Source organism: Epinephelus moara, chromosome 14, assembly GCF_006386435.1.
Source record: "Epinephelus moara isolate mb chromosome 14, YSFRI_EMoa_1.0, whole genome shotgun sequence".
Lineage (NCBI taxonomy): Eukaryota > Metazoa > Chordata > Actinopteri > Perciformes > Serranidae > Epinephelus > Epinephelus moara.
The window spans coordinates 8784676-8798243 of record NC_065519.1 but is presented as its reverse complement, the minus strand read 5'-3'; the positions used below and the strand labels follow the sequence as shown (position 1 = coordinate 8798243).

Genomic DNA, 13568 nt, shown 5'->3' with positions numbered 1-13568 from the left:
CCCTAATGCCCGCTATCATGCGCATATTGTTCCGTCACATGATCGGAGACTTGACACTGGATAACATCAGCAAACATATCATCCAACAATCATCATTATGTATCTGTATATTACAAAAAACCAAAGTTAAATTATTAATTTATTTTTAACAATTTTAATAGTTTATTATAGTTTATCAGGAATAATAAAAAGAAGAAAAAAACACATGACGAAGATGGTTTTGCCTTTTTGTTCAAGGGCATATATAGCAAATGGAACTGTTTTTAGTTTACTGAGAGTTCTTCTTTGAACACAGGCACATTTCCAAGTTGGCAGTCACTCACAGGAGCCTATTCTTCACCTAACACGTTGTTGGAGGGCCCAGGGTCCCTCTATGGGCCCCAGTGCAACCTCACTGCGTGCACTGTCTTTATTTACACCCGTGTCCCATGTATACTTCCCTGAGTCAGCATGTTGAAATTGCCCAACTACAGCTTACAGCCTACTGATGTCATATTCCTTGAAACCTACGCCCTCTGATTTACAGGCAAGACAATTTTCTTGACTGTAGACACTCATCTCCACAGTGGCTGGCTAGATTTTTATCATTTAATCTGCCTTAAATGCCCAACCTCCTTTTGTGCGTTTGAAATTTGATCTACAAGGATAGTCCTTACCAATTTCTGACAATGTTTACATCGAGAGACATATTTATAAATCTTTTAAATCACTTGGAAAACATGTTAAGTGTTTCTTGTGTTAAATTAAGGGCATATAGAGCTGGGGAGCGTAGGGGTGACCCCCTTCAGTCATACTTTGAGTCTTTCCATCAGTCCTGTTCCCCTGACGGTACCAACTTTCCTACAATTCCTGACAGCAAGTTATATTGTGGTATACCCTTTCCACTTCAAAGCTAGACCAAAATATCTACTGTACCTGCAAATTATACAGTGTAATAGACAAATTTAAAGCAGGCTGTATGCCTAAGCAAGCCGTTTGTACTGTACATAGACGTGTATACAAAAACAATCTCATTATTTTTTATTCAGTAATATCACGTTGCTTTCTCTGCATCTGGTCAGCCCTGGAACAAATCTGATAAACACATAAACTCATCACATATGTCAGTTTGAAAACAGCAGTCTCCAGAAACCAGAGAGGTAAACATCACTGTCATTTTTATTTGGACAATAGGACAATAGACACTTTATAAAGTATGGGAAAAATACAAATATCTCAAGTTTCACGGATGCCATGAGGCAGCTGGTAATGATACATGTCTCAGGTGTGTTTTTATTACAAAGGAAAGAAAAAAAGGATCGTAAGCATTTGATCAGAGGACACCAAGAGCTGAACAAAGAGGCCAAATATACAACAGGTTCACCACATAGGAGGGAAAGCTACTAGATCCACAGGACATAACCAGATACATGGCTCAAAACCAAAGGGAGCTCTGAGTTAAGAAGACCACATACTGGGGAGATTGATTTTGATACATGATCAGCGGACAGTTTATTACAACCCATTTTCATGAAAAGTAGCAGTAGCAGAAGGTTTCATCAAAGGAAGTTCTGTCAGTGTAAATATTTCAGAGCACAGCTGAGACCAGATGTTTGAGATGCAAGTTTCGCCCCCTTTTTTAAAGGCTCTTAAGAATCGCAAATAAATCCAGTTTAATCAAATAAAGTTAATAATTTGAAGCGCATGCAAAAGAGCAGCATATTCTTAGAAATGTCGACTTATGAAAACCGTTCAGATAAACATTAAAGCATGCACTTCTTTCACAGTAGCTCTCCATATTTTAGATGTTTAAAGAGCTGAATTTTAAAGACAGCTAAGTATTTCTTTCATAGTCTCCGTGACTTTTATAAAACTTCCTTTATCCACGGAGGACAGCGAACGACTTAAGCTCAAGTACGAACAGAAATGATTAACCATGAGAATCAGTCACGCTGGAGTTTCATTCTGCTACAGCAGCATAATAATGGTTAACGTCAAGCTGACAGTGTAGATCTTAGCGTTGATGGGATCAGTGAGCAGCAAAACAAATGGTTTCAGTTATACCCCGTTATTCCTGTTGGATCAAACCCTGTCCTGTAACGTGAATCACAAATGGTTTTGATGTCAAACTTTAGACATGAGTCATATTTTACATGACATGGTGTGATTGTGTACACCTTTTGAGCCAGATCTCTGGAAAAAGAAACCGTTTCCATTATTTATTAGAACAAAAATCACACATAAATAGAAAAAAAGATTATTTCTTTTTGGATTTTGCAGAATATAAAGTTAGAAAAACATGAATCCCCCGACAAAATGTTTCATATTTGTTTCATTTTAGCCTCAATATTTTATCAAGAGACGTAAATATGCAAAATAAAAAATTAAGACAAGGCATTGGTATGGTAGACTTAGCAGTATGACATCATACATTACTGTAGGTGGGGATTTCCTGCGTTGGGGCTTCAAATCAGCCACAACACTCCCTTAACCATCTCCAGAGTAGGAGTTTCTCAATAAGAGACGACACTGATGAGCAAACATGTGGAGTTAATTTATGCCTGTTATTCTTTATAAGAGTCAGACCAATACACAGAGCTGATACTCAGCCTTCAGTAGTGTTCAGAAATCTGCCACTCGAGTCATCTATCACCGGTATAACGGAGGTTTCTCTCCAGCCTGTAGCACCCGCAATATGATTTTTATTTTAATTGCAAATTTTAAGTACATAGCTTTAGCTATCTGCAGCCGGTCGCCCTGCTGTTAAGAGCCGCTAATCCTTTAAGCAACTTCGGGGGTTTTAGTGTGTTGCATTGGTTTTAATGCTGTTTTAGAGGATCTTCAGCAGGCAACAAGGAAGAGCTGCCATTTTGGGGCATGAAAAATAGCCACATACATATAATAGAGTCTGTAAGTGTTTGGAAAGTGACATATTTTGTGTTGTTTTAACTCTGTACTCCCGAACATTGGATTTAAAATGTTCTAAAAGCTACAATTTGACATGTTGACTAAGCTTGGGTGGTATCAGGGTATTAGAGTATACCAAGGTATTTAGAAATCCTGAATCAAAATAATCTGAATCAAAAGATGCTGGATTGAGGCGATGTATTGTAGTACACAACATGCACCACCAGAGGTCAGTCTCTACTGGTGAACAGGCAGCTACGCTGAGATGACGAGGGGTGGGGATAACATTACAGGACTAGTAAAAAAGAAAAATGCCTCTGCCCCTGTTGGAGAGTATTGCCACATATAACTTTATCTTGAGATTCAGGCTGTCAAGCAATTTTAAAAAATGTATCTAATTACATGCTCTGTGATTAATTGATCTACATTAATCACATTCATCAGTTTTTCTGTTAATGTTTTTAGGAAATTTCAACCACTGGGTTGGACAATGTCATACATGCTACAATGTGTACCTCCGTGGAAAAAAAAAGATACTACCCAGGCCTAATGTTGACTTCACTCTGTGTTTCATTTGTAACCCAACATGATGGAGTACAGAGACAAGCAACAAAAAAAATCTAACTGTATTTGCTTACAGACTGCACAGTAGATGTTGGATATTGGCACCAAATATAAGCTGCTTGCACATTCATTACACAAACATTAACATCAGCCTCCACAAAGCTATATTGGTCGAACCCTGTTCTGTATGAAAAATGTAAATCGAAGCAGTCCTTTACCTACCAAGTCTAAATATTAAGCACAACTGGCATTTGGAGGAATCGCAGCCGCCATTCTCAAGGCTGCGACTACCACTAAGCGATCGACGTGGCTTTACATCAGAATGAAGCACAACATTCATTAACACTAAGAACAGCAATAGCTATAATGCACAACATTAGCTAACAATCTCCCCTAAAGACACAGTGACCCACTTATACAGAGGAGCCCAGTTGATTAAAAAGAGGGCCGCTAATGCCCCCCCTCTGTGTGTGTGTGTGCAGTGTTTTCAAGACTGTCATGGTCGCCAGAGACGGAGGTTTGTTGTAGGTAATAAACTGGAATGTTTCAGTGAAAATATTGTCGTCAGGAGTGTGATGTAACAAACATGCAGGTCAAAGGCAGAACACAGCTTTACCCATGAGTCTGTTTTTCTCTAAACAGATGAAACGATCTGAGGATGGACTTGCGGACAAATCTGCAGCTTGATAAGCACCACTAGAGGGCTTCTGCCTGCTTGTGTGTGAGCACAGGAGAAGGTACGACACATCACATATAAGTCTCAGGAATGGTCTTAGTGTTATTGTCCTTTGTAGACTGGAGTGATTACACTTTGCTACCTAAATTATAATTTAAATGCCCTTAAATGAATACTGAAGGAGAGACTAAACTTAACTCTATACTGTAACTATGATTGTTCGTAAGTTCTGGCAGGAAGTCTGTCATGGAAAAGGAGATTACTGCTATAAAGTATATGCTTACATTACCCTACATATGCCAGAAAATAAACTAAAAAAAGTCAAAGTAAGACTCCCTAAAGTTAAGGAAAATTATTAAACATAAAAAGGTGAAACTCAGGACCTTAAGTTTTCAAAAAATGCTGAGTGTAACTACCTAAGGAAACAGAAACTGTTGTTACAATGCCTTTAAATTCTCCTGAATGATCATGCTTAGGAAGGGCGGATGAGTACTATTAATTTCTGACCATTAAGAGCTATAACGGGAGTGTTAATTCAACACAGACACATAACTGGCACATGGAGAGATTGTATGGGAGACAAGAGAAGACCTGCGTCAAATAGTGTTCTTAGTTTTAGGCTGCCGGATGGGTGAGGTTTAGTTAGTTTCACACTGAATAGTAAAATGCAGTAAACGCTGCCAAAGAGGCCCAAAACTGAGCACAGAAAGTATTTGCAAACACTGTTTGAATCAGGTCCGGTACAAAGAGGAGGGAAACATTAACTGTGACGTGTTCTCTCCAAGAGATTGTGCAATCTGGATCCTCCTCACATCCCAGACCACTGGATGAGATTAGTTTAGCCGAAGAACCCCAGTTTCTCTCTGAGCCACTCCTCTGTTAGGTCTTCTGTTTGTCTGATCTCAAACACCTGGGAAAAAAAAACACAACACGGAGCCTGAATATGAATTTTATCTTGATGCAGTTTAATGCAAAGAATGGTAACAGCTAATAATGTCTATTATTAATTAGCAAGACTAACAGTATACAGACATGCCTCTGTTAGGGCCAGGATACATGCCACGTCTTCAACCTCCTGGAAAACACACGCTCAGTCACTGGGTGTTATTCATGCGCCTACTATAGCCCCGTTTCCACCGAGCAGCTCAGCTCAGTACAGTTCAGTTCAGTACGTTTTTTTTGTCAATTTCCACAGTGAAAAGTTGTGGATGGTACCAATGTTAAAAAATAACTTAATTCACTGGGCCGACTGCCGGCAACTTTTAAGGTGGAAAGTTAACTTGTAATGTTACTCAATGCATGAGGTGACAACATGAATCTATCAACACAGCTTAAATATTGCATATGACAACTTTGACCATTACTTTAGTTACTCAATTACTTTGAATGGATCTTCAAGCATTCATATATATTAATTTCGACCAGATTATGTGAACTGCATATATTCTAATCCTCACTCAGAGAAAAAAATGCGTCGCGGAGCGTCATTCTGTGGGCTACAGCAACACTAAACCCCTGAGCTTGCCTGAGAAGGACTAAATGCACAAACCTTTCGTTTTTTTTCTTCCCCTATTTGTGATGCCCCCTGTGGATGACAGCGCCTTGAGCATATACTGCCTGTGCCACGGGCTGGCACCGGGTTGTTCCTTGTCCAAAGTTGATACAGTGTTTATCTCAGGGTGCAGCTGTGCACCAACTGTAGTTTTAAAGGCGGCTCACTAACCTTGGACAGGTCAACAGTTTGCACCAGTTTGTTTTTGCTCCCTGCGTACATCATCTGCTGCTCTGGTTTGCAACCTGCCAAACACAACCATGCCAACATTAACAAAAGTTATAGACTGATGATAGAAAAATATGCACCATTTATTCAAAAATAACTCCAGAGGTGTTCTTACCCACTGGACTAGAGAAGATGAAGCAGAGAGGATAGGAAACACGTCCGTCATCATGTTGGTATTTGTAACTGTAGACAATAAATGTGTCTGGTGCTAAGGACCATTCACATATGTCATGTCAGGACTCGTTCAAATGTAGCAGGACTTGACTTCTAATTCATTTAACAAGAGTAAACAGAACGTATTAATTAAAATGATCTATTTCAAGTAAAAATCTACCTTAAAACCATTTTAAAAAAAAAGGGCCATGCTGCAGGAAAAATATATGAAAATAATAATATTAAATACTGTTAAATAAGACAGGTCACATATTCAAAGGATATCTTGGCTGTCTCTCAGGGAGTTCATCCTTTAGATCATCAGGAGAAATATCCTAGAAAATGACAAATATGCAGTGAGCAGTTCAGTGAGGCATTTTGTCTCTAAGTTACACTTTATCTAGAAAAGCAGTTTTTCATTAATATTAAACAACTGTGAGGCCAAAGAAAGTGTAAAGGAATAGTTCACCCCCCCTAAATGACCATTTGTATATTAACTACTCAACCCATGTTGTGTTGAATTTGTCTAGAAAACTGATTTTCTCGCATGTGTGTGGTGAACGGAGAATCCAAAAATAGAAAGTCTTGATGAATTGAAGACATAACGAGATGCACAACAACATAAACAAACTAACAGATCGAGGCAGTGGTAGAGCAGCAGCTCCTGTGTTAAGTGAGGTAAAATTACTGTTTTTCCAATGGAGTCTGGCTTTGAAGAGATCATAGACAAGTTTCACTTTTAATTCAGTTCCCCATTGGAAAAGGCTGTCTGTTTGGGAAGTACTGAGCATATGGGTGTATAAATGAGACTTGGATTATACTGCATGAGTTATGTAAGAGTTTGTAATATTTTGATGCTTTATTGAGTTTTGCTGTTGATAAATACAGACCCCTATGACTTAAATTCTTTAAGAAATTTCCAGGTTTTTGGATTCTTTGTCCACCAGAGGCATGCCAGAAAAAGTTTACTTCACAAATCCAGCCTAACAAAGGATGAGTCACTGATATACAAATGGTAATTCCGGAGGGTGAAGTATTCTTTCAACTGCACAAAGTTAAACAAATTCATTATCACTTTTTTAATGTGATGTAAGGTAGTGTGTATTTTTGAAGTTTGATGCCTTTAGACTTCAATTCAAAATGCGGATGTTTTATGTGCAGACACAAGATTGAAGTGCATCATATTAATTGCTAACGTACCTCATGTTCCTCTTCGAGAATCACCAGCTGCTTGTCTTTATCAATCTTCACTGAGGGGTAAATAAAAAGAAAGCATTAATTCAGCAGCTGCATGGAAACCATTGTATGTGTAGAAGCTGCAGTATGAAGAATAAAACACCAAGAGAAAGACTTTTAACATGGTAAACAAAATATAAACTAGTTATGATGTTTTTGCTCTAAAATCCTGTTACAGGTACTTGTGTGAAAGGTGTGTTTGACTTTGAGTCAGAGTCCATGCCATGCAAACACAATCCTAATCCAATTTAGCGGCGATGACATTTTGATCCAGAGATAGTGCAGGATAAAGCTTAAGCTGAGTTTGATACTCAAATAGATGCAACACTACACTGTCTGTCTCACCACCTGCTGTATTTGGAGGCAACTCTTCCCTCTGTGCTCCACATATATACTGTAGCTGCAGCGCATCTCCCAATCCAATATCATGTTAGCTATTTCTGTAGTTACGAAGCCTGCCAAGGACTTCAATGGGGCAAAAACAAATATTATTGTAATAACACAAAAACAACAGTGGCACTTTCATAATGATTGAATAATATTTCTACGACAGGCTCCTCACATCATCGTCCCTATCATTTTGACCAAAAACACATTATCAAAAACATAGGAGAAGAAATTCATGACATTAAAGGGTAACTTTGGTATTTTCCAACCTGGACCCTGTTTTCCTACATTTGTGTCCGAGTGACTAATGGGAACAACAATTCTTGAGACTGGTCCAGTATTGAGCGGGAAAGCTTGGTCAGCAGCAGCGATACAGGCTGCAATGTAATCCCTTGGGCATTTGTGCACCCTCAGTGTACGTCCACTAAAAGTGTTTGATTTTGTCACTGACAGGCTCAGATTATTTTAACTGTGTGACAACATTAAAAAGTTCCCTACAGAGGTCGACCGTTTCGTTGAAGAGTAAGATACCTTTTGTTTAACTAGCAACAGCCCCGAAATCACCATCACCCAACTCACTAGACTCCATTCAAATAATCAGTAATTTTAGCATGTACAGAGTCAGTATATTTTTACATCTAACTGGGTGAATTAAGGGTTTAATTCAACTTAATCAGAGTTGGTGATTGTTGGAACAGTGGAAAAATGAACCAAGACAGCTTTTTGAGTTTTATTTGGTTTTTGTGGACTTCTAATGAAGTGTGTTTAATGATGATAAAATTACTGATTATTTAAATGGAGTCTGGTGGGTTTGGCAATGGCAATTTTGTGGCTGTTTCTGGTTTAACAAAGAGGATTTTACTCTTTACAAAAAGGTCTCTCTCTGTAGGGATCCTTTCCATAATGCTGTCAGACACTTACAAAAACAATCTGAGCCTGTCAGTGGCAAAACCACTTTCAGTGGACGTAAACTGATGATGCACAATTGCCCCAAGTGGTTACACTGCAGCCTGATTCACCACTGCCAGCTACAGCAGTCTTGCTTAATACTACACCAATTTCAAAATCAGTTGTTACCATTTGTCACTTAAACACAAAAACATGAGAAAATTGAGCCCAGGTTGAAAAATACCAAAGATACCCTTTAAACGTGTTGCCAATACTCACTAACGATGGCCGCATTGTTGGTCTCCTTCCGGAAACGGAACTGCCTCAGTTTTTTGACCAGATCTTCGTCCACATCACACACCACCAGTGATTCACTCTGATAAAAACATTTTTAAAAAAAACATGCAATTTCATTCACGTCGTCACTTAGATGTAAGATTCATAAACAAAAGGCAGTGACAGTGTACACAGATCAAACTTTTCTATATTTATTTTTCATGTTCTTTCTTTGTGTTTCTGTACATAGTTAACAAACCACGGCCTTGATCTTTGGATGTGAAACTAAAAATGACACCACACAGAGATCATACTGTAGCATTCATGTGTCTGATCTATAAATAATATATTTGTAACAGTCTCTACAACACGTTTGTTCCTCTGCATTTTAGCCAGTAGTCACACTGCATCTGCGTCACAAAGTGCATCCTCACATCCATTAACTCCAATTACTCATGGCAGCCTCCATCATTTATATCAGCTATATGATGCTCTGACATCTGATACGAGAGGAAGCAATGACTTGATGCCTTTTGTTCTGTGTCATATAAAGCTTACTGAGTCTATGAGAAGTTCATATAGTCAAATCAAATCAAAATGTAATCAGATTCATTTATAAAGGACGTTGAAAAACAACCTGTTGATCGAAGTGCTGTACAATAAAATGAAATAAATAAAATAACATAACATGGTGACAGCAAAAAATAGTAACATCTGAGGATAAAATATGAAAGATAAAACAGAACCTCAAGGACATTCAAAGGCCTTAGAGAACATGAAGGTCTTCAGCTTCATATACGTCAAGATTTTTCACTCCCGCCCCCTCAACATACACAAGTACGTTTCAAAAACTTCTGCATAACACACTGAAAGAAAGATGTGAAAACTCTTGCAGAGATCGGAAGTATTTTTGCGCTCCTCATCCCACATTAACATTTATTCATCTTTACATAGAACATGGTTCTCTGCCGGAAACCGGTGGATTGCTCCCACTGGGTTGGGAGAGAGTTACTGCCTCGAGCGAGGGAGTTCAAGTATCTCGGGATCTTGCTCACGCGTGAGGTTAGAATGGAGCATGAGATGGATTTGACGGCTAAGGGCGCTGTAATCCATAGGAGACGCAAATGGGGGAAGGAAAAAAAATCAAAATGTTTATCTTTTACTATTATTTACTGATACTATTAAAACAATTATTTTCAAATATTACTTAAGGCCACGAAAACATGACTACACAGTAAGGCCATCTACATAATAGAGGGGCCTTTTTCCTCCCTCCACAGCTCATTACACTTTACCTGCTCTCTAGGGGAGATGGGTGAGTTATCCAATGTCACATGAACCCGAAAATAGGCTGTATCATTATCATGTCAAAATGACAAAAGCTCTCTGGTGCCCACTCAACTACCACCACACTACAGTGAGGAGTGGATGTGCAGAGACAGAACACGAAGGCTCACCTAGGGCACCTGAATGCTCTGCACAACACCATCTGATACCTTAAAGGCTGCCTGGGTCAAGGCAAGACGGAGGGACCAGTGGAAGTCAGCAGAACCACGACCCCACAGATGTTCCCGGACGGCACCTGCCCTGACAGCGATGGACAACCCTCAACCACCTGAGGACAGGCGTAGGACGCTTCGGGGCAGCAATGCAAAAATGGACTGCCCCAAACACTGGCCACCAAATGGCTATCATGGTCTAGTTGACCTGGATGCTTAAACACTGGACTGGCTTGCCTAAATGGAGCTGGAGGTCTAGGACATACACCAGAAGAAGAACCTCGGGCACCAAATGTGCTTGGGCCGCCACTGCCCACAGGCCAGGGTTGGACATTAACACCACCCACCAGCTAAATGCTGCTAAAATATGCAAGTGGCTGCAAGATCTGCTTCACTCACCAGCCAAAACACAATGGTAATGTAATGTGTGGCTGGTAGATTTTTTGGAGTCCATCAGCCACAGCTGCAGGTGGACAGAAAGTTAATTTCCACCTCTGCCACAGGCTGTGTTCACTAACACAATACACCAGTCTGAACAGGGTTGTATCGGTCTGAACCTCTGTCACGTCCACACACAGCGTTACATAACTCCAGCACAAAGACATAAACTCTTTAAGAGTCTCTGCAGAGTCTCTGAATTCTATAATTACACCTTCCTGAACAGATGGCTGGTGGGAGTCAGGATTTCACTGAGCTCAGGCAGAGATCTTTACAGATTAAGGAGAGACTGGAGTGTCTGTGATTGGGACTGAGGGAGTTGGAAAACAGGATGCACAGGAAGATGAAGAGGGGAGAGGAGGCACGACAATAAAAGCCGGAGGTGGCCACAGGTTGACTTCTTGTTTAAATTCCTCCAGCCTCTGACAGCTAGCTGGCTGCTGCTGCTGCTCTGGCTGCCAGGAAATGAGTCTGCTAACTTAAACCATCCTGGGAATTTAATGCATCACGTGCAGAGACAAATTTGACAAATGTTGGTTGATACTGAGACAGTCGAGCTGTCATGACACGCAGTCAGATACAACTACCCAGAGGGAAAGAATGTTCATCATGATAAGAGGGCGAGCTAACACTAGGGAAGCTCCTCTCAGCCAGACGTGTCGGAACAAATCAATGCTGTGAGAAGCTAACCACACACAGCAACACTGCTACAGGAAGCCAGCAAGCTGAGGCTTCAAAATAAAAGCATGCACTAAGTCTAGAAAATTCCATAAGTGGAGCAAGAATCATATCAGCTAAAATCATGAGGCTATTTGTCCATCAAAAGAAACTAATTCAGGAACAGTTGTTCATAATCTGTTCAGCATTTTAAAATCAAAAATCAAACCAAGTCTCCGGTGTGGGGACTTGTTGCTTTTCATTGTCACATAGCAAACCCATTACTTACTAATTTACAGATTTTTATTTTTACTTAGCTATAAGCCAAACTGGCCCACTACATTCATCCATTCAACACTCTAAAACCTGGAGAGACATCGCTTCTCTGGTGCTGCCTTTACACGCCCTTCACAAGTGTTCAAATCTTTGAAACCTGAGCAAATTGGTTTGGTTTCTTTGAAAATGTGCTGAAGAGACTATGAGCAACTTGGCAAGAAATGTCTTGCAAATTGCAAGAAAATAGTAAAACATTACAAGAAAAATAAACTGGAAAAAGAAAAGAAAGAAAAGGGGGAAATTATTAGAGAATGATTTTAAAAAATGCAGTTAAAAATGTATTTATAATTATATAATTGTATTTTTTAAAATTATAATACAGAAAAAAATGTCTCTCTATATGTGTATTTAGCACTTTTTATGGGGTAATTTCCTTGTTTGTTTGTTTTACCTTTTTTTAAACTATTTGTCAGGAAATTTTCCTCTAACTTTTACCAAGTTCTTGCTCACGTTTTCTTATAAAGTTAGAATGGATGTATGAAGTAGAAGTATGTAAATATAAGTAATAAAATAGAAATAAATGTCAATGTGTATTTTGCAACAACATGGAAAGTAGGACTTAAAATGTTAAGGAGAAATTTGTGCTCTGTTAGTGTGTAAAAACATACAAATATGTGCACTGTGCTACATTACCCTGTTTAACTAGTGTTACTTTACATTTAAATACTTATTTATCAAAGCTGCATTTTATTTCCTGTTATTTGTAGTAAGTGATGAAATGGCTGTTACATACTCTGTTATGGTGAACATTTGTTAGTCAGTTAGTTAGTTATTAGCAGTTTATTTTGAACATGTACGAAGCAAATAAACAAAATGATCATAAAGTAGTTGCCAGACATTTAAAAAAATAGGTCACTAAAGGAGGCATTAAAAGTGAAAGCAACATGTAATGACTTGATTGACACGTCCAAAAAGGATGTTATGATATCCTTCTCCATAACTTAATAATAGTTTTTTATGTAGCTTCCCATCAGTATAAAGCTGTACAACAATAAATTCTCCTGGACCTGTTCTAATATATTAAATTCATTACCAATAATATTTATCTTACAGCAAAATACAAAATCATTATAAATATACTTGTAGAAATTCTTTTATTTTTCTTTTCTTTTTACAGTACAGATTTTTTTGCAAAATGCCATAGCAATTATTAAATATAGTTACTAATTTTTTTCCCCTCATCTCATCAACGTTTCTTTCCCCCGTAGTGGTTTTACTTTGAAATCCGTAACCGGAAATGCAACGCCTCCATTTTGTGTGGCTTCACACTGATACCATAGACAGAGGGTGGAACTCATGCTAGGCTAACAGGCTAACGGTAGCCAACCAGCTACCTCACTTTTCCTCAACAGTCCGCGGAACTTCACATTTGATACGAACACACCGTTAAACAGCAGAAAGAGGGAAATACCGACAGCTCTGTCGCTACAGTTAGAAACTACTTACCATTGTTGAGGAGTTAGAAATTCCCTGAAGCTGCAGCTGCTGCTCTGAATGGCAGAGACGCTTTCAATGTTTTTTTTTTATTTCACAGATCATCTTGTGACTGGGTTGACCAATCCCAAACAGGCTTCCCCCCCTCCTTCAAAAGTTGGTCATAAATCTCTCCTCACTGCTGTCCGACAGACTCACTACTTTATTTAAATGAATGTAGTCTCATTAAACTCTCTATTATCATTTCATTATCCTCCAGGCAGCATAAGGCTTTAGTTACTAGTAAGTTAGCAGTTATTTTACAGAGGAGGATTTGAATGATTATATTTTTTTTTTTCATAATTTATTTTTATAATTG

The 13568-nt window shown here is 38.8% G+C and overlaps 1 protein-coding gene across 1 annotated transcript; it reads right to left on the bottom strand.

Moving 5' to 3' along the window:
* Nucleotides 1-1140: 1140 nt before the first annotated feature.
* gmfb (glia maturation factor, beta) lies at nucleotides 1141-13353 on the bottom strand. Its single transcript, XM_050061890.1, has 7 exons — nucleotides 13223-13353; nucleotides 8850-8946; nucleotides 7260-7309; nucleotides 6345-6394; nucleotides 6022-6104; nucleotides 5850-5923; nucleotides 1141-5036 (listed from the first exon to the last, which is right to left on the bottom strand). The coding sequence occupies exons 1-7, from the start codon at nucleotides 13223-13225 to the stop codon at nucleotides 4965-4967; spliced, it is 429 nt and encodes a 142-aa protein (XP_049917847.1). The 5' UTR covers nucleotides 13226-13353; the 3' UTR covers nucleotides 1141-4964.
* Between the last annotated feature and the right edge of the window lie 215 nt (nucleotides 13354-13568).

Bases quoted from the DNA above. Each gene is read 5' to 3' on its own strand.
- gmfb (XM_050061890.1), bottom strand. The intron at 6,105-6,344 runs ATATCCTTTGAA...AGCACCAGACAC, and splicing joins CTCCCTGAGAGACAGCCAAG to ATTTATTGTCTACAGTTACA. The intron at 5,037-5,849 runs GTTAGTGAGCCG...TTTTTTTCCCAG, and splicing joins AAACTGTTGACCTGTCCAAG to GTGTTTGAGATCAGACAAAC.